Here is a 22,555-nt window from a genome sequence, read left to right as displayed (position 1 = left end):
GGAAAGCGACCTTTTACTACAAGCCGAGCGGAATCGATGGTTGCGCTGTGGAAACATAGGTGATGACAGTCATGGCGAGCGAAACTGAAATACCACTTCTCCGAGGGGATATTGCGCTGCTTGGCCTCTCTACCACTTTAGCTCTGAGTAAGTTGGAGAGTGATAGAGAGCGATAAAACGGAGCAGCGAGCCCACATAATGAGCGAGTGAACAAGGAGCTGCTCCGATCGCACGGCTCAATGAAAACAATTCTGAACTCAAGATCTTGTTCAACCTGCGCAAAGTCCAGATTCGAATGCTGATGACCATGCAACCTTTCAGAAGTCTGCAGTCCGATGCGAGTTTCGTGGCTAAAGAAAGTCGACTGGACTTGCTAGCCGCTGCCGTTCAGTGCTGGTATCCATTAGAGAAAATGGAATCAGTTTGGCTGTGCCTTTACTCCTCGTTTCGCGGAGTTCTGGAGAGCGAAGATGAAACCAGGGGGTCGTAAAATATATTTCACGACTCCCGGGTGGAAACGAGTAATCGCCATCGCGGTGGATCACGCAGCTTGAAAGCCAACTTACCTGAACGACGGCGACATCAAGGTCAGCGGAGTGTGATCAAAGAAGCCGAGGCAAGGCTGAAACGAGCTGAACAACGACTCGAGAGAGATGACGACTCGCGTACAGCAGATGACGACTCGCGTGCAGCACATGACTACAGCGACGCAGGTCAAAAATGAATCGAGCGAAAGCGACGCAAACTGAACTCTCTGCTCATTCCGCGAACAGTTTCTCTTGTAAAGACGCTGTACATAGGCTGAATCACCTTCGTCCAGTGATTTGCAGTCGATACAAACTGTTCTTGACCTGTTCTAAGCGTTTTCATATCCATCAAAATCCATCACGAAGTTTTTGTTAACGGAGGAAGTAGACGTGATAACAAGTGACAAAATACAGCTGACTTTTTGCTCACGTCGCTCTCTTCCGTCTCATCCCGCTCCCTTCCTTCAACCTCCTCCGCCTTATCCTCGTCCTCCGTCTCATCTTCATCATCATCGTCCTCATCACCACCATCATCATCATCAGTCACTTCCTCATCATCCGTTTGATGCTCAGTCTCACCATGCTCACTGCACTCCTTATCAGCCTCCAACGTGGCTCCATCATCTCCACCAGCATCACAAGTCGTTTGACCGCTGCTCCGCGTTACCGTTGCTGGGTTCTCTGCTACTGCACACCCATTTCCACTGTCCATTTTGCGTGGGCCAAGTCCATTCCGTGCATAAATTTCAAGTGAATAGTTAGCTGTGCTTCTTCTGGGTCTATGGGTAAGGATATTGGTTTCATTTTGGTTTGTCGATGATCTCCGTCTCTGTCCAGACACAGTCGGCACCATGGATCCCAGCACCGGGGGGACCACCGTCTCCGTAGTCATCAAAGGTAAAGGGGGTGGCTCAGGCGGAGGCAAGGGCAACTGCCGAGGTGAGGGTTCAGTGTCTCTCAGTGGCCCCTCCTCAATTCCAGGACGATGACTTTTGTAAACAAAAGAAGCATGTAGTCGCGCTAAAGTTGTTCTCGTAGCTGGTTATCAGATGTAAATGTTGTGTCATGTTGCACTGTATCACCTCATGCTTTGTGCCTGCACTCAGTTAATTATATGTTAGCAATTATGCTGTTATAAAATGTTCTATTTTTTGTACACAGTACACTCAGTTCCGATACTATTCACTGATGAGCGGAACATGAAAATCGATTATGAATAACATAAAAATCCTTAAAAATTCAATGAACTCGTTGTTGTCTGGCCATGTCTGCATCTATTATACTCTTAATTGCACTATTTATTTATTTATTTTATTTATTTATTTATTTCACTCAACTCGTGGTTCATGACCAATTTGCACGCAAAGTGCGAGAGAGGGGTGATACTGATAGCCAACCACGGCAAGAAAAGAAATGAATATAGAAAAAGAGAAGAAAGAAGGATAGACAAGAATCCAGCAATGAGATCCAATCGTACTACATCATGCTATCGGAGTGCATTTTTAAAGCAGGAAAGACATTTTGATGTCTTAACATGCTGGGGAAGGTGCAGCCAAAGGCTGTAGGACAAAAACAGAGGAGAGTTGGTAAATGCGGCTGAATTAGCACGGGGAAGTGAGAGACTATTACGAGTGGACCGGGACAGAGAAAACCAATTGAATACGGGAAGATGAATGGGAATTTTACCTAGGCGAATTCTGTGGATCAAAATGCAAAGCTGCTGGTTGCGATTATCTTGCAGTGGCTGAGTATTGCTGATACAATAGAGCTCAGGACTAGGAAATAAACGCTGCTTGTTAAACAATATTTTAAGGAGAGATTTATGTTGGATTTCAAGTTTGTTCACAAGATGTTGACTTAGACTACACCAAGACTGACATGCATACTGGAAAATAGGTAATAGATACGAGCGATAAAACATAGAACGGCATGTATTTGGCAAATGAGAACAATGAGGATATAGTATGCCGAGAACACTACTAGTTTTCTTGCAAATATAGTCTACATGAGGAGCCCATGTTAGACAGTCGTCAATAATTATACCAAGGTGCTTATGTTCATGGACAATTTCTATGGTCGATGAGCCGCCAGGACATGATAAAGACACATTACAGAACTGATCACTAGCACCGCTACAGAAGAACATCACTTTGGTCTTACCAGTGTTCGGTCTCAGCTTCCAAGTCGACATCCAAGAAATGGTGGAGTTTATCTTTTTCTGGAGGTCATTAACTAGCAATTGCCTGCAACTACTTGAAGCGGAAACTGTGGTTCATCGGCGAACAGTGAAACATTAGGGACAGACATCGGTAGATCATTGACGGTTTTTTGACGTTTTTAAATATGTTTTTTCTGTTATCTATTTCTTATTGGACTCGGGCCCTCGTGAGAATGAAGACTTTAAACACAAATACAGATACACACACACACACAAACACGCACGGACACATACCTACTTCTCCATGCATACACACACATGAATGCACAACTACTTGTACACGCACACACAGGCACACTCGTACACGCACGCACGCACACACACGTCATTATGTTTCGTTATTTGAAAAAAACCGTTATCGCAAGATGTCTGTGTAAAGATGCGCATACAGATGGGTGACCAGGTAGCCATCGTTAAACTTTCTGCACGTAATCATGCCAAAATTACAAAATACATTAAACTTTTTGGTCGTCACACTTTCCGGTTTTACAGTACATGTATACAGTACAGTGACACCTGGTTTGTGCGACCACCCCACGGTGCAAGCAAAAGCGATCGTTAAAGCCAGGTGGTCTTTAGAACGAGGTCCACAGTGTTTGTGTAGAACTGTCGGTGCATGGAAAAACGGTCGTTAAGAGCAGGTGGTCGCTAAACCCAGAGGTCGCTTACACCAGGTTTTACTTTACTACCAACACATATCCGACTGTGATCATCATTGGAATTTCCAAACAAGATGCAAAACAAATACGCATGAAGCCACAGGGATGGTCATTAAAAACATAGACTTGCTGAGATTGACAGTGCAGGCTCCTTTGCACAATGACACACATTGATCACTGGTACACACACACACACACACACACATACACACACATGCGAGCGCACGCACACACACACACACACATACACACACGCACACACACACACGCACACACACACACACAGGCACACACACGCACACACACGCACACACACACATACACACACACATACACACACAAACACACACACACATACACGCGCACACACACACACACGCACGCACGCATGCACGCACGCACACACACACACACACACACACAAACACACAAACACACACACATACAAACACACACACAAACACACACACACACGCACACACACACACACACACACACACACACACACATCAGCATACTGTAAATACAGTGTTCAGATGCGGACGTCGGATTGATCCGATCAAACACAGAACAAAAGAAAACAAAAACCAGAAACAACCGATCAAGATAAGAGTTCAGACAAAACTCGTGTTCATATTTTTAAGAATGTCAAATAAAAACAAATGAAAAGCAACAGAGCTAGAGACGCAAAGAACATGTGGAGAATGAGCTACTCTTGGCGTAGAAAATAACCTTCGTTTCAATTTACAATGTCACATATGAAACTGAACTTGTCTGCACTGCCGGTCAATACTAATATTGGCCCTATTCCAAGTATTTGGACACTTGGCTTTATTCAGTCGCTTGTCCGCTGTCCGTAGTCTAAACATTAGCATGTGTGCAGACGCAAGCGCAAACACACACAAACACACACACACACACACACACACATACACATACACGCACACACACAAGGCAAAAGCCATAGCATTACACAACGTATGAGAAAAAGACTACATGTATCCCTGGGTTGTGTGGCTAGCGAGCCGTACAGGGGCACATACTAGAAGTACATGTACACCAAATTCTATTTTTAAACATTAGGGCCACGCATAGTTTTAAAATTCCATGTTTCGCGTCGACCATTTTCTGGAAAAGGCACGCGGGCGGGCGGAAAAAAAAACAAAAACAGTCGAAAAACAAGACCCAATTCTATGTGTACTGAGCCATGGTGCAGACAGAATATCACTGCTAAACTGTCCCTTAAGTACAAAATGGCAAAATGTCGCCACAGGAGAGCTTGCAGAGGGGGCTGGAGTGATACAATAATAGCAAAAGACTCCATGGATGGCTCCTTCAGAACTTTGACATGGGTCGAGTGGAGTTCCACTCCTTCACGATAGTGGAAAATCTCGAAGTCCTTGACACCTGGAATCGCCGCTCGCTTGGTGTGCAGGCCCTAGCGGCTTGGAAGGCTTGGAAAAATGGATACTTTCATCGCTCGCACCTTCTAACTTACCATCGTCTGAAATGCAAGATTGATAACCTTTGATCTCAGTGATCTGCCATACTGGCTAGAGAATGTTCACCAGAATAGCCATTGATTGAACGTCTCGGTTATTTTGTTATTGTCAACGATTCGAAAAGGTACACAGGCGGTGAAGCGAAACATAGAAATAACTTGGTGTGGCCTTATGTCCGCCGTCAAGCCATACGTGTACATTTTCTCAAGTTCAGTGACCGCAGTACCATTGCACCCCCCCCCCCCCTTCCCCCTTCCTACACTTCAATGAGTTCTCTGTTTTATCTCCAAATGTTTTATGTATTCAACTTCTCTGACTTATCCAAAATCTTTGTTACATCTCTCTATTCTCTCTGACTTCTCTTACTTTTTAATTCGTTTTTGTTGGCAAGTATGCATCATTCCCAATGAACATCTTCCAAACTACCATCACATAGTGATATGTCTAAGGCTCATGAAGTTGAATGGGGACAGAAAGACTGAAGAAAGTATTGACTTGCGCCGCCAGGATTCGAACCAGGAACCCTCGTTTATGGACAACATTGCTCGACCACTAATGGGCCATTCACACTACGCCTGTTTTCGTCCGGATAGCCATGACAACATGGAACGTGGCGGGAAAATCGCACCCCTGATACGAAAATGTAGACGACGTATCCAGACCCTGTACCGAGGTTTGTTCTGTCGTTCCCAGCAGTTTGTGTCCAAGAGAAGCTGTACACACAGCTGTATGAGCAACGTGTGCGTGCCTGTGTGAATGCACCAGCATGAAAATGACGTCTGCCAGTACGTCGTATTCCAAAACGTGACGCGTATCGTAACGTAGTAAATAGCCTATAAGCTCTGGTGCCGTGGCGAGCCCAGTAGCGACTGTTCACAACTTCCCTCGGACTCACTGAAGAGACTTCGAAATGCATTTGTACTAGTGTGTTTCAAAGTACTGGTGAAGCGTGGATGTAGCGAATCTTTCGGAACTATTTATGCATTTGCACTATGTTTGAGAGACTAAATTCAGCCAATTAAGCAATCCCGCGCATTCCCTTCTTTCGTGAAAGGATACGGCAGTTTCTTGACGAATTTGTGCTCCCATGTGGTTTGGCTGCCGTTCTTAATGTCACAAGATTGTCTTTGAGGTGGCCAGGCCCAAAGTCAACCCTGGGTTGTCATGGTTGGGTGCTCATAGTTTTCTTGACCAGCATGGATATTGCTTCGAACAGAATCAGTCTCTACAGGGATCAAATTGCACATGAAATTTCTGTTACCTCTGAAGCCTTGTTTAGCCTTCGAATTCTACATAGTCATTAATGAATATTGCTAACAACCGCTGAAAACTAGTGCTCAAAGTGTGCCAAAGATGTAAACGCCGTGTTATTCCAATCCCAATGGAGCTACTGCAATTTCCGCTACACATGGCAAAGTGCGTGCATGTGTATACGCTAGTATGTGCGCATGTGTTTGTGTCTGTATTTTGGTGCTGTGTGCTGAAACCGTACGCAACTATTGAAATCTCTTTAAAAGTGCATTCTTACCGTCTTCTTGCAGACTTGCATGCATACAGCATATACAGCCCCGGGAACGACTTCATTCTTCTGCATTGGCGATAGTGAAGACGCACGAATAGCTCCAGCATCTGTCATGTTCAGGACATAAGCAGTTCTCTCCTCCAATAAAAAGGCATTGCGATACCCTGCCTGAGGGGACTTATTCAGCAACTGCCTCAGGACAGACTTCAGACAGGGAACCTCGGAGGCTTTTGGCAGGCGGCGACCAACGGATAAGCAGGTTTCAAGATGGTCGGTGTAGGTTGAGCTGCGTGAGTTTGAACCGACTGCTTGTACATTGAAATAGGCATTCGTTACTAAGCACTGGTTCACTGCAAGCACAACATGGGACAGACAATGACACAAACGTGTTGTGTGTCTGTGTGTAAGCAATTCATAGACCAAGATGAGGGGTGGGTGGTGGGTGGTGGTCGTGGTGGTGGTGCTGGCGCTAGTGGTGCTGGTGATACTAGTGCTGGTGTTCGTGCTGGTCGACACAACGTGTTTATTACAATAATCAGAATGTGAGAACAACAATGGTCCGAGAACTCAAAGCATTCAAATATTACGAAAGGAAAAGTGTCAGCACCGACGCAATCCACACAGTCAAGTAATCCAATTTAGTAACCAAACGTTTTCGTTCCCTTCTCATCATGGGTAAGTACAGGAAATAATGGAAAAATGTCAAAATACAGCAACTTATGAGAGCTACAGCAAAAGCAAAGATCGAGAACCTCACGCTATACGTATGGAAAAAATAAAATTCAGCAGAACAGGTCCAAAAACAGGGTGAAGGTGAAGAAATGACTAAAACATAATGAAAACATCAGTGAGGAGAAGCATTCCTGACACTTTCACGAGGATTAGCGCCAAACAACTGAAGTGACAAAACATTTTCCTTCTGAACACATAGTTCAGGGGACAACTTCCGAATATTATTATAACGCTTCCAAAACACACTTGACAGTGTGGATTGCGTCGGTGCTGACACCTTTTCTGTCAAAAATGTATACGCCTCCAATTTTTTCCTTACATTCAAATATTAGAAAGGAAAGGGACATATGGATACGAGTTAAGAGTAACTCTCCATCACTGGATACTATATACAGTCAGAAAGTGCAATAACTAGGCACAAAACTGACAGAGTACTGAGACATTCAATGTCCTGACACCTAGCTTCACCACATCTTCGTAGCTCGTAGCTCGAATCCATATGTCCTTTTCCTTTCTACATTTATTTATGGCTCAACATCCGAGTTTCAAATTCAAATATTAGTTAGTGTTAGTGTTTTAATGCTGGCGCTGGTGCTGGTTCTGGTGCTGGTGCTAATATAATGGACATACCGGTGCCTTGTACTTGTAGAGTGCTGGTGTTTACAGTGCTGGCCACCACACACACGGTGCGCTACCAAGTATTGGTCATTAGACTGGTTAGTCTCATACATGTACATGTACAGCCATAGTTATCATATTGGTGGTGAATATTCACTATGAGATGACAATCTAAAAACTTTTTAGATTGTCATCTCATAGTGAATATTAATAATAACACCCGCCGCTCAGACATGCATGTGTGGCCATACAGTACGATTTTGCTACTTACATTTCCTGCACTGCTGCTCTATTCCGTAGGGATTATTGAAGTCTGGCGTGGTAAGGCTCCATCCCAACAAAGCATTGCAAGCTAGATATCCACGAGGTGTGTACCCATCATCACATGTGGGCAGCACAGTACGGCCTGCTGGTCCAGCAGGTATGACACCATTAGCAATACTTGTTTTCGGGCACCGGAGATCTGCGGACACCAGGGTAAAAGGAAAATCTGACTCAGCAGAAGACCCAACACCTGGAGTAGTATCCACAACGATATGCACAATTAGTCTGCCCATACAAGACACACAAATGTAAAAACAAATTCACGGTTCCCGTCAGACTCGGCTAGAGACCGAGTTTTTTGCGTCCGTAGCAACGCCATCACCCTTCAAGGATCAAGGCGCAGATGCAGCTCCTAAAGCGGTGGGAGGTGAGTAGATCAAGTGTAGTAATCATAATAACGTGAAAATCGATTTTGGATAATATTTGTTTCTAATTCCTTTTTAAAATCCGTTGTTGTTTGGCTATGTCTGCATCAATTATATTCTTTATTGCACTTACAAAATTGCTTTCATGCCAACAATGCAACAGATACGCCACTTACGATCGGAACACAAGCCCTCCGTTCGTTCCCAGCCGTTCGCTGTACATTGTACCTTCCTCGTCGAGTGGTGACCCTCATCACATGTGGCAGTGGCCGACAGATCCACAAATGTAGCAAGCAAATTGCCATTTTCCACTCTCATTTCAGGGCACTCATCTGATAAACGAGCACAAGGAAAAATCGTGAATTAAGGCCTATGTAGGGAACAGCATGTATCAATACTATCATGAACAAGGAACCTCCAAAAATCAAGCGATTTATAAAAGTAATATTTCTGTAGAACCATCAGAAAACCAGGGATTTGTAATATGTGCTAGTACATGTATCTTGAGAACCATTAGAAATCTTGAGATTTTTCAAATGCGTAAACATGAGATCTCTAATGATGTAGCAGGTAGTTTCTCATTGTTTCTCGATGACTGCAATACTCAAGTGATGGCAACATTACATTATTATCTTCTTCTTTTTCTTCTTTTTCTTCTTTTTCTTCTTTTTATAACCGTTACTATGTGCTCATCCCTACAAAGTAATGGGGTAATGAAAGAGACAAAATACGAAGACAAGAAAGGAGTAGTAGGTGCTACAAGAGCTGTGCTGGTCAGGCACAGTGCACTTCTCCGACCATTCCCGTCTCGGAATCAACATGGACTGTGCCGGGGACAAGTCTCCTCTCATCTTTGCTGTGGTTGAAATTCTCTGTCACCAACACCACAGAGGTTATCTCTGCGGAGAGCACAATCAGTGGGAAGCTGGCAACTTCTCTGGTAGCCACAGTACGCCCTCCGTCTTTTCATGATGTTTTAAGTTCTCCTACATGTAAATATGCATGTACCTGCTTTCAAATATTTTCTGAATTTTTGTTTAATGCAGCGAATGCCGAATTGCGCTTGTCTAATATGCGTGTGCCTCTTTAAACGGTTCAAATGACTTCCGCTTGTTGCACGAGAGAAATGCCTGTCTATTTTCCGAAACAGTGCAACAACTTGATAATATGGGGATAGACAGCAGCTTTCAGCCTACTATGATCAACGAAATGATTCGAACTAGGTGTGAATGAGGTCGGCCAGACAGCACGTGTAGCTACAATGTATGAGAAGAAACCACCCTGAATCACCGCTGCCATAAATAGCTGTGAAAACTAGCAGAGAAACATTTGATGGAGAGACAATTGACTTACATCGAATGCACTTGTAACTGCCCTTGCTGTTAACACATTCAGTGCCCTCTGGGCAAGGTGCATCCGTGAATTTGCATTCATTCCAATCTGAGCACAGGAAATGCAGTGAAGAGAGAGAACGAGAGAGAGAGAGAGAGAGAGAGAGGGAGAGGCAGAGGGAGAGAGAGAGAGAGAGAGAAAATGACTCACACTGTTTGTATTTAACGCAATAAATAGAGTAAGCTGCGCACTCAGTACAAACACCATCAGCAAAACTATTGCGTTAATTACCTTCCTATCTCCACGTACACTTTTTGTATTGTTTATTTTATTTTATTTACTACATCACCAGAAAGATTCTCCAAAATATAGGAGTTCCCTTGAAACACGATCTTTCGCACTTTCAGGTGCGCTAGCTGAAACACGAACTTTCACATCTTTCCATCCTAAACGCAGTAGGAACATGAATGGCGGATTCGGATCCGAATAGTGATGACTGTAGGCCTTGTTATGTGACATTTTCAGAACCATGCCGGGCTTTTGAGGGGAAATCTTTGAATGCTTCTCCTCTAGAATCTCCATACCAACATGCACGAGAATTTCCACCAGAGCAAGTAGCCAATTCGGCCGGCTTTCTGCAAGCAGTGTCTACATAGGGCTGTTAAATGCAAGCAATAGGAGGACAGAGAAAGTGTTTTAGAAAAACACTTTCTCTGTTCTCCTATTGTTTGAACCAGCTCTACCACTTGGTATTGAGCACTCTCTTGGACAGCCTGGAACCTCTCTGTTTTATAGGGCTGTTAAATGTACGATTCAGGAATGTAGGAGATCTGAACGTCATGCCTACATGCATTACGTATGCTAACCCCATCCCAAAGCGCACTGTGCCTTCTTTGTTTCTAGTTAGACTTGCATTGAAAACGGAGGTCAAAGAAGAAATTAATCTCGTTACGATAAAGAAAGGTAAAGGACAAAACGTTACGAGTTATGACAAACTGTCCACCAACGTAACCAGATCTTATACAGTCAGCAAGTGCGACAAAATGGCACAAAACTGCCAAGGAGTACCGAGACATTTTACTGACTGTATAAGATCTGGTTACGTTGGTGGACAGTTTGTCATAACTCGTAACGTTTTGTCCTTTACCTTTCTTTATCGTAACTATATTGGCTCACCATCCGAGTTCTAATCTCGTTACATCAGTAATAATCGGTTACATCATATACTTGTACATGTACTTGCCAGAAGAGAACTCGGCCCTTAAAATACCGTTTGAGATACACTTGAATTGAAACCGTGATTTGAAACACAAACACTGCTAACTCCTAGGTATATAGTGTACGTACCTTTTGCACAAATGAAGGCGTGCGTTGTTTGATTGGTCTCTACAATGGTGTCATTGGTCCCAATATCAATAACACGCATTGAGTTGTGTTTTTCTTTTACCCATACGTGGCGTATTCCTTGCTTTTGAAGACCGGATAGCTGGTCCTGGATTTCAGGGAGCAAATAATTTTAACACAAACACACATGAAACCCTACGTAAGAAAACTTGAAAACCTAATAGTGCCTCTGCGCGCACACACACACACACACACACACACACACACACACACACACACACGCACACACTCAGTGCGGAAGCAGAGCAGTAACACACGAGCCACAGAGTTGTCTGAAGATTGCCATCTGGCATGAAACGTTTAGTTACAACAATCCAGACGCGTGGTACTCTGTGACTCGTGTGTCATTCGAAAGCATTTTAAAACCATACTGAAGATCCGTAGAGTCAAGTATAATTTGGCACATACGAAATACCACCTACTTCAAGTACACACACCTACCGTGTAGCAGGCAGACCTAAGCAGCCGACGATGATCCCTCATCCGGAGAACATCAATCTGTTGCTCTTTGCAGGCCTCTCGGGCAGCGCGGAACTCGATCGGCTGGCTGGTGATGCTTACGTTGAACCCCCGGCAGTAAAACGTCGAACCTTAACAGTGAGCAACAATTCACAGTACACGTTGACTTTCAGTGGTATGAATCGCAGCTAGTACATGTTGGTTGGTTGGTTGGTATATTTTATTTTACTTCGCCAGAAGGAACAGGCATTGCTGCCTTCTTGCCTGGACAAGTGGATTGTCCAAGCTCTCACAAAAAGACGAAGAAAGGAAAAAATATTACATGAGAGTGTGTAGCATGCAATCTTATAAGAGAAAATTCCCGGATGATGAGAGTGTGACGTATGTACTTGTAGTACATGCGAAACTTGAGGCAAGAAAAAGGAATGCTTGCGGTGTACAGTCAGAATTATGAGATTTACATGTACATGTATGGATGGGATACAGATTTTATGCTGCACTGCAAATAGATTCCGCAGAAACTAAAAAATTGCAGTTGCAGTTTGTCAAAAGTGTTGCTTGTCGTCCATAGCCTGGCAGAGAATGATACTGTGACTCGTGCTTGATAGTAGCAAAGAAATACAGTCATGTACTGACTCTCTTTGCACACCGGTGTCCTGGCCATATTTGGGGCTAACGAGAATTTTTTGCATGTTACCGATTGATGCTTTTGAATGCACTATGGCAGATCAGTCAAAAAGAGATACAACAGCAGCCACCGCTGAAACTATAGGTTAACACCGACCGAGACCCCAGCATCTGCAATAGTAATGTGCTGCTACACAAGAAAGTCCTCCAGTTCACGCCATCGCTCAGCTAACGTGTGATCCAATCCTGCATGAGTTACGGGTACATAGACTAGGCCTTTGCGGATTATGCCGGCAGAAAAATTGGCAGAATTCGGTGCTTTTTCTGGTAAGTTTCATGCATGTTTGGTATGTGGATAAAGAAATGGAGCAGAATTCGAGGAATTGTCCGCCATAAGGTTTGTATGGTTCTGCCAATTTCACTGCTTTTCGAGCAGAATATGCCACCTTTTCGAGCATTATCCGCCAATGCCTAACATGGACACTTTTGCCCCGTGATCTGGCAGAGGTATAGGGTCAGAAAGGATGTCCACTGAGCGGGTTGGAAGTATTTTGGTTGAATGATTGAAATGGGAATGAGGTAAACTTCAAACTCAAGGTAAACAGTCAGGGGAAGTGAACTGCCTGAAAAGAGAAAAAAATGCCAAATCCACTGGGACTCGAACCCGGGACCTTGCTTTGTCATGAGCAGTGCTCTAACCAACTGAGCTATGGGACCAGGCCAAACCTAGAAGGGCTCGAGTCCTGGTGGGTCTGGCATTTTTCTCTCTTTTCCGGCAGTTCACTTCCCCTGACTGGTTGAATGATGCAAGTGCTAATATGAGCATGTTGTCTGGTGCAAGTGTATGGGTGTTGATCAGTCCTAGTGCCAATGTACCAGCTGGCACCAGTACGCAAACGCTTATAGAACATGGTTACGTTCGCTGGGTGGAAGGACATCATTCCTTCCTGTCTTCTTCCTGCCTGTTTTCACTTGCCCATGGTTTTCATCATGCTGCATTACTATCTACTCTTCACTCATGCCACTGCAACTGTACATGTACATCATTCAATGTGGTGAACACTAGGCACTGGCGGATAATGCTCGAAAAGGTGGCAGATTCTGCTCGAAAAGCAGTGAAATTGGCAGAACCGTACAAAACCTTATGGCGGGCAATTCCTCGAATTCTGCTCCATTTCTTGATCCACATACCAAACATGCATGAAACTTACCAGAAAAAGTACCGAATTCTGCCAATTTTTCTGCCGGCATTATCCGCAAACTTAGGCGCAAAGGCCTAGTGAACACCTTCATAGGCGACCAGCCTCAGGGTAATCCTATAGTAAGATAATATTTTTAGACTGGGTACACATGCACATTATGGTATAGATAGGTTTTGGTCCTATTGGAATCCACACATTTGGTACCCCACGTTACTACCACACATGCTGGCACTCATGACACGATTTTTTCTTTAGTTTTTGTTTTGTACCTGCTTGTTTTGGCACCAATATTTTTTTTAATACCATGTAGCACGGTGTACTGTGATCTTGATCTTTTCGAATATCAGTACAGTACTTCCGTACAATGCATATTCACTGGTTTGAGGGAAAGATGTAAACGGGAAACGTCTGAAGAAAAAATAACCTGTCACCACCAGACAATGCATCTATCTCTACACGACTGCAAACTGTTAACCCTTACCGGATTTGAAACTCGGATGTTTAACCAACAACAAAATTAATGATCAAGAGGGAGATCCTGATGATCGAAACAGCTGCTGTCTGAAGGAGCAGAGTACCAACTGAAGTATCGTTTTGCTGATGGTGTGCTGTGGCAACGTGTTGAGGTGTGGTGTGGTGGTTGATAAGAAACAAAATTAATGTGAAAAGGAAGAGCCCATATAGATAGGATGTAGGACAATTTTTCTTCAGTCTTTTCCGTTTCAACTCCATCAAACTGACGATCATCATAACATATTTTTTTTAAAAGAAGTCCTGAAGGGCCTGCTCACCTTGACATTCCGTCGGTAACAAACAACTGACAGCAGCGAAAGCGAGCAGGACTAGCGACGGAAGCATCGGCACGGACATGCACAAGTTACCACGCGACATGTTTGCCTGCATAGGACCAATGTCAAGGAGTTAAGGACCACAGTAACACGAAAATACAACGGCACCCTTGAGTAAGATACTAAGACCAACAGTTACTACTATAACAGCCTCAGAACAACCTGACAAAAGCAGATCACCAGAATCAACTCAAGACTAGGTCCTCATCTGCCATCTAGCATGCCGGGTACCCAAATGACCCGTGAGCAACTTACTAAATCAGTAGCACGTCGTGGATCTTTGAAACAGGAAGGAGAACACTCTTCGATGACAGCTGGAAGCGAGAGTCCTTGAGATGCCACCTCACGATGAAGCGAAAATATCTGCAATGGTTTTTGGTCCTCGCCAGTTTATATGCTTGGTTGGCGAGTGGAGGCCTTCACGCGGAGCCTTTGCTACAGACGCCAATTTTGTACTTCGCTTCGCGAGAAGGGCTCCCTTATACGGCTGGCTGCACCGGTGGACGCCTTGATCTCGGCGCAGCCTACACTGTATATGGATAGTGGGGCCAAACATGGTGTCGGTGTTGGACAATGGCTGCGTGAGCCATCCTGTATAGAGGTTATGCGATAACGTCAAATCCGCCATATATAGGAGCCCATTGGGGTGGCAAAATGCCCAAAGCGCGTACAGAAACCCCTTATGTAGAAGAATTTGGGGTGGCAAACGTACTGTATGACGTGTATCGCATAACCTCTTATGCACTCGTTACAGCATCAAGCAATCATGCCCGGTTCCTACTACTGGCTCCAGCTCCCGCATCGCAATACATGCACCACGACATAAACTTGAGTCTCAGTTGAGGTTCTTCAACAACATTCGAGATTGCCCGCAACCATACTGTCAATCAAACCTTTCGTTCAGTTGATGTACGGGCAAGAGAAAACGCCTACGAACAAAAGAGGTTCAGTATCTTGTAATATACCCTATCTTGTGGAACAGTGGAAGTAACATTTCGCTGTTGGCAAAAGGAAGTTTTCTATCCGAGGTAGTAAAATAAAAGTTAATAATAATATAATAATAGTTACAGTTCGCATGTCACTCATGGAAGGATCCATGGGCTTAACGCATCTGTCAACGAAATCCAGGCAGAAGAGCCGACAAAAGGCATCTCATTATTGTTAGAACGTATCGCAGTAAGAACAACTACGCAAGCGCAGCACATTTTTCCACAAGCATCAGCCATTCTTTCTTGTCTAGAGCCAGTTCAAAACAGTCAGAAATATCAATATTGGCGTGCTTTAGATCATTTAAAAAAGTTAATAATAATAATAATTCAAACAGTAGTTTGGAGGCGGAAAACAGTTTCGTAATAAGTATTCGCATGCAACGACGCAAATCCACACAATTCAGTAGACACTTCTTTTCTATCAAACGTTTTCTTTCCCTTCTCTTCAGGATAGTACAAAGAATGTTGGAATGTTACACCTTTCTATTTACAGTACTTAACTTCAGTTTCTTTGGTTGTATCCTTAGTTCCGTTTTTCCCTCTGATGATAGGAACGAGAAAATCGATTCTGGGTTTTCAATAATATTTTTGTTATAAAATACACAGTAATACATGTCAAACAAGTAACGTAGTTGCGTGGTGTCTGCGGCCTTCATCCTATTCATAGCTATAATAATAATAATAATAATAATAATAATATTGACTGATTTGAGGGAAAGAGACAAACGGGAAAAGTCTGAAGAAAAAATTGACTGTCACCACCAGGACTCGAACCAGGGACCCTCGCTTGTAGCCAGCGATGCTCTAACCACTGAGCTATGGTGTAGTCGTCATCCCAGCAGAGGCCGTTCAACATTTTCTTCAATAATAATAATAATAATAATAATGTAGAAGAGAAAAGGCCATATGGATACGAGTTAAGAGTAACTCTCCATCACTGTAACATGATACTTTATACAGTCAGAAAGTGCAATAACTAGGCACAAAACTGACAGAGTACTGAAACATTCGACGTCCTGACACCTAGCTTCAACACATCTCCGTAGCGCTAACCGACAGCCTTCCAACTTGGAAGGTTCAAGGTTATGGAAAGACCAAAGAGGGGAAGGCAAGCGCAACGAAAACGAGCAAAAGCTACAGTCCCAACGGAACAAAGAATGTCGATTGTTACTGGACGATGACGAGACCAGTACGATATTTGACAAAGCGGTCTAACTACAATTCGAAGCAGCAAAGCAGCACACCACCCAACTTGGGTGGGTCATAAATATCAAAGATAAGTAAAGAAAGGGAAGCTTTGCGAAAACGAATTGTACAAGCCGAAAGCCAAACTCCTACAGTACTCCTCATGCATGACATTGTGATGGACTAGTTGACTACAAAACAAGTTGTTTCACACGACGTACGTTTCGCCGTATGGTTCGTGACGGCTCATCAGGTGTGCAATATGAAACTCGGATGTTGAGCCATAAATAAATGTAGAAGAGAAAAGGCCATATGGATACGAGTTAAGAGTAACTCTCCATCACTGTAACATGATACTTTATACAGTCAGAAAGTGCAATAACTAGGCACAAAACTGACAGAGTACTGAAACATTCGACGTCCTGACACCTAGCTTCAACACATCTCCGTAGCGCTAACCGACAGCCTTCCAACTTGGAAGGTTCAAGGTTGGGGGGGGGGGGGGAAGTTGGAAGGCTGTCGGTTAGCGCTACGGAGATGTGTTGAAGCTAGGTGTCAGGACGTCGAATGTTTCAGTACTCTGTCAGTTTGGTGCCTAGTTATTGCACTTTCTGACTGTATAAAGTATCATGTTACAGTGATGGAGAGTTACTCTTAACGTATCCATATGGCCTTTTCTCTTCTACATTTATTTATGGCTCAACATCCGAGTTTAATAATAATAATAATAATAATAATAATAATAATAATAATAATAATAATAATAATAATAATATTGACTGGTTTGAGGGAAAGAGACAAACGGGAAAAGTCTGAAGAAAAAATTGACTGTCACCACCAGGACTCGAACCAGGGACCCTCGCTTGTAGCCAGCGATGCTCTAACCACTGAGCTATGGTGTAGTCGTCATCCCAGCAGAGGCTGTTCAACATTTTCTTCAGACTTCGTAACTCACACTTCCTGTGAATCCACACAGGCGGGTGGGACGCAGCCCTCACTGTAACCCACACACTTCACGTACAAACTAGCACGCGGGGAGCCCCAAGTCATAAAATATTGACTGGTTTGAGGGAAAGAGACAAACGGGAAAAGTCTGAAGAAAAAATTGACTGTCACCACCAGGACTCGAACCAGGGACCCTCGCTTAATAATAATAATAATAATAATAATAATAATAATAATAATAATAATAATAATAATAATAATAATAATAATAATAATAATAATAATAATAATAATAATAATAATAATAATAATAATAATAATAATAATAATAATAATAATAATAATAATAATAATAATAATAATAATAATAATAATAATAATAATAATAATAATAATAATAATAATACGAAGTAGTGGTTGCGACTTCGGCGATGATTTTGTAAGAAAGGTTTGCTCCCCACACCGGTGCTCGCGCTATTCCGCCGTGTCGTGAGTCAGTCAAGTGTCAAGTAAAGTCGGCGGAATAGCGCGAGCTCCGGTGTGGGGAGCAAACCTTTCTTAATAATAATAATAATAATAATAATAACCTTACTCTCTACCTTACTTTTTTTCCATATATTATTCCGTGCTGCTTACCTTTGGCTATGATAAGTCCGGTGAGTTAGTGTAATACCTCCAATTTTTATTTTTGTTTTCAATTTGGAGTGGAATAAAGACTCATAATAATAATAATAATAATAATAATAAGGAAGATCTCAATTGCTTAGTATATGTTGCTGCTCGATGTTCCTTGACCAGATGTGGCATTTCCTTGTCTGAGACGAACGGTGAAAACGCTAGCGGCAAGCCGGCGAGCTCGCGACCACTGGAACCGACTTGGTTAGTAAAATCGCGCAACAAAGCGAAGAAATTACGGGCAGATATATCTCGACTAACAATGATGTTGAAAAACCCTGCTGTCAAGCACCAACGGTTCTTTACTCAGTACGGAATATCCAACACTTCCCAGATTGGATACGCCCTGGAACAGAGGAAGCTGGAATTGCTTGCGCTAGCGGAGAGGACAAGACGTGATAAACACATCTGGGAGAGCAGGAGAGCTAACACACTATTCCGCACAAATGAGAAAGAATTCTACCGTCGACTGAGAAAGGAACCGGAGCAGCAGCATCCCGGGGAAATACCGAGTGAGGGTGCCGTATTCGAGTTCTGGTCTGGTATACTAGCCAAGCCTGTGCCGTTTGATGAGTCATCAGGGTGGTATCAAGAACAAAGAGTGGAATATGAGACTACCATTGCAGAGGATGAACCCGTATCTGTGACTCAACAGGCACTCCAGGACACGCTAGCTAAGGTCAGCAGGTGGAAAGCTAGTGGTGTAGACGCAATTCATGGTTACTGGTGGAAAAAATTATCTAATCTACACATTGCCCTGCGAATCGCCTTCCAGAAGACCCTTGTCGGTGATTGGCCAATTCCGGAATGGTTGGTGACTGGCCGCACAATCCTGCTGCCCAAGACGGAGCCACCCACATCTAACCCAGCCCAATATCGCCCTATCACTTGTCTACCCACACAATACAAGATCCTGACAGCCGTAGTTGCTAGTCTCATGTGGAAACACATTGACACCAATTCGATACTCCCAGATGAACAGAGAGGGTGTACCCCGGGAACACTAGGCTGTAAGGAGCAACTTCTTGTCAATAAGATGATAATGGAGCACGCTCGGCATAATAAGCGCAATATCTCTGTTGCGTATATCGACTTCAAGAAAGCCTATGACAGCGTTTCTCATGTATGGATTATTCGGATGCTGGAGATGTACAAATTTAGCCCAGCTCTTGTCAAGTTCTTGGAGGCAAGCATGCAGCTCTGGAATACGCACATGAGTTTATCATATCAAAATGCACGGGTCTCTACAGAATCTGTCAGGATTCGCCGTGGTATCTTCCAAGGAGACACGCTATCACCCCTCTTGTTTTGCTTAGCTATTAACTGCATTTCAAGAGAGGTGCAGAAGACAGGCGGCGGATATCAAATGCAAATTGGACAGGTCTCAAAGGTCGTTTCTCAACTCCTGTACATGGATGACATTAAATTGTATGCCAAACATCGCAACCAGCTGAAGCCCATGATCAACGTCGCCCAGATCACAGCTTTGGCCATTGGCCTGGAGTTTGGTGTTTCGAAGTGCGCCACGCTTCATGTACACCGGGGAGTACTTGAGTCAAGTGATGCGGAGCCTGTCGAAACACTGTTGGGTATGGCTTTACCCACCCTGCAAGAAGATAACATGTACAAATACCTCGGATTCATTGAATCGGCTGCGCTGCCGCATGGTGAGATAAAGAGCAAGCTTCGTGAGGATTATAGAAAGCGATTAGATGCGATCTTCAAGTCTGGATTAACGGCTGGATATTTAGCAAAGGCAGTAAACACATACGCGGTGCCACTGCTCACCTACAGCTTTGGCATCATCAACTGGCGACCCGTAGAATTGGAGCAGCTGGATATCTTGCTCAGGAAGAAGCTCACCAAGAAGGGATGGCATCACCCTCGGGCTGACAGAGAGAGGGTTCATTTGGTGCGCGCCGAAGGCGGCCGTGGATTCCAAAGTGTGGTAGATCTACATGAACGATCCATCATCCAGATTAATAAATACATCGAGGGCCACCAAGACCACATTGCCATTGCTCTCCTAAAACAGTACCATCATAAAAAAGCAAAATACTCTGTCTCCAGTGATGCTGCGAAATATTTGGCAAAGATTGGTATGGAGGAGTCAGCCACAAAGGAGCAAATACGCCAGGGATACCAGCGGCATCGGGAGGAGACAATCAGAAAGAAGCCTCTGCATGGCCAATTTTGGCTTATGCTGCAGGATGCTGAGCTGGATCGAGGGCTCTCCTTTGCGTGGTTGCGGTCTTCCGCTTTGCGTCCGGCGACAGAGAGTATTGTCATGGCCATACAGGACCAGGCTATCCCAACACGGAACTTACAAGAGATATTTAATCGAGGAACAGGTGTGTCAACGAAAACGAGTTGCAGGATGTGTGGCAGGGACAAGGAAACGGTTTTCCACCTTATTGGAGCGTGTACAGCTTGTGCGGGGAGTCACTATGTCAATCGCCACAACAGGTTAGCAAAATATCTCCACTGGACATTGTGCAGGAAGTATGGTGCATCGGACATTTCGAATAAGTACACAAGTCACCAACTCACCAACGTCGTGTACAGTGCTGAAACGGATGTGTCAATCTACTGGGAAGTGCCAATTCCAACAGCAGCGCCCGTTGGAGCAAACAGACCCGACATTATTATCAAGGGCAAAGATGAAGCGTTCCTTGTGGACGTAAGTGTCCCTCTGGATAGGAACATCCGCCGAAAATCTGTGGAAAAGATACAGAAATATCAAGGCCTGAAGCGTGAGGTGGAGCAGATGTGGCAGGTGCGGGCCAAGATCGTGCCAGTAATTGTGGGGGCATTAGGTGGATTAACCCCCTCGACTGCTGACTTTGTGAGGGAACTGGATGCCGGAGCCAGTGTATCGATCTTGCAAAAGGAGGCGCTCCTTGGCACAGTTGACATCATCAGGTCAATAACTCAGATGAAATAATAATTACACTCTAATAAGTTACATTGGTTTGCGAATGCCCATGGTTCGAACTATTAGTTGAAGCACCTATTTGCAGAAAATAATAATATTATGATCGTAATATTAATCACTTGCCAATAACAAAGACAACAATAATACCATCAGCCCCCATTCACCGGTTTTGACGGTGCTTCACTGATGTTGAATGAGAAGAATTATATTGCTGCCTTCAGTGCTATTGTGTCGCTGAAGGGCTGGATTTTGTTTTCTGATTTAGCTCTCTTGCTATTACTGTACCTGCTTGTGTTAAGTCTCATTCTCGCAGATTAGTTGTATAATAGATTGTACATGCATCATTGTAGATTTGCTGTTCACAGTATTTCTCTCTTTTTTCTTTCTTTTTTCTCAGTCTTCCTTATTACATTTTCTTCACATACAACAGCAGTACTCCCCATGGTCTTAAATGACCCGGGATGCTGCATAATACAAACACAAAACCAATAAAGCCACCCCCATAATAATAATAGGTCCGAGGAGAGAGAAAGAGATTATCCTGTTCCCAAAATTATGATATGAAACCGATGTGAGAGGTGGATTAGTTCCGAAGAGTTTGGAATAGCTAGGTCGAGATTGCCGATCTGATCTGACGTCATTGCCGCCATGACAATTCCACTCCCATCGGATGAGGTTGTGGAGTTTCGAGGAGTTTCGTTTTCTGAAGAGACCAATAAGGCCACCACCTGTTCAGAAAAACGAAACTCCTCGAAAAGTCAAAGAGGGACAATTCGAACGCGCCCTTAGTCCGAGCTTGTATGGTGCTTGTATGGTGTAGTGTAGAGTCGAACAAACCACACAGTTTGGTAGACATGGTACATGGTACATGTACTGCTAGTAATACAGTGCTGGCAACTGACATCCGACCCCTGAGCGGTGCGCTCACATCGCAAAGACCCAACACGGGATGGTAAAACTACGAAACAGAGACCGCTAGAATGTCAGGTGGTCGGATTTCAGTTGTTGCCAGCACTGTAGTTACTAGAAACCCTGGTATTGTCTACATCTGAGCAGCACTCTGCAGCAGTCTTGGTCTCATGACATGAAACTCGCAGTCAGACGCAGAGACTCTATAATAGTATTAGTACTATTAGGGCGCGTTCGAATTGTCTTCATCAACTGTTCAAACAAATTTTATAAAGAGATTACCGTATTTCCCCGTAAGTTAGTTCTCCCCAATGACTTAGTACCCCCCTATAAAAAATACACTTTTTCACTGCCGAGGTTATCACCCCGAAAGACAGTTCCCCCGAAAGATAGTAAGTTCGTACCCGTCCTACATGTAAAGACACCGTACAGTACATACATCATATGCACAGACACTAGAGTTGCGCAGGCTTCCCACTACGTCTCTCTCTCTCTCTATCTCTCTCTCTCTCTCTCTCTCTCTCTCTCTCTCTCTCTATCTATCTATCTCTCTCTCTCTCTCTCTCTCTCTCTCTCTC

General features: G+C 43.8%; 1 protein-coding gene across 1 annotated transcript; it reads right to left on the bottom strand.

Moving 5' to 3' along the window:
- Positions 1-3,454: 3,454 nt before the first annotated feature.
- Positions 3,455-14,753, bottom strand: LOC135818845 (uncharacterized). Its single transcript, XM_065332058.1, has 9 exons — positions 14,595-14,753; positions 14,283-14,388; positions 11,645-11,793; positions 11,147-11,291; positions 9,821-9,907; positions 8,644-8,799; positions 8,050-8,241; positions 6,435-6,778; positions 3,455-4,265 (listed from the first exon to the last, which is right to left on the bottom strand). The coding sequence occupies exons 2-9, from the start codon at positions 14,380-14,382 to the stop codon at positions 4,236-4,238; spliced, it is 1,203 nt and encodes a 400-aa protein (XP_065188130.1). The 5' UTR covers positions 14,383-14,388; positions 14,595-14,753; the 3' UTR covers positions 3,455-4,235.
- Between the last annotated feature and the right edge of the window lie 7,802 nt (positions 14,754-22,555).

Source organism: Sycon ciliatum, chromosome 6 (assembly GCF_964019385.1).
Source record: "Sycon ciliatum chromosome 6, ocSycCili1.1, whole genome shotgun sequence".
In the NCBI taxonomy this organism is placed as follows: domain Eukaryota; kingdom Metazoa; phylum Porifera; class Calcarea; order Leucosolenida; family Sycettidae; genus Sycon; species Sycon ciliatum.
The sequence above is the reverse complement of the archived record's forward strand: the minus strand, read 5'-3'. Positions and strand labels throughout refer to the sequence as shown.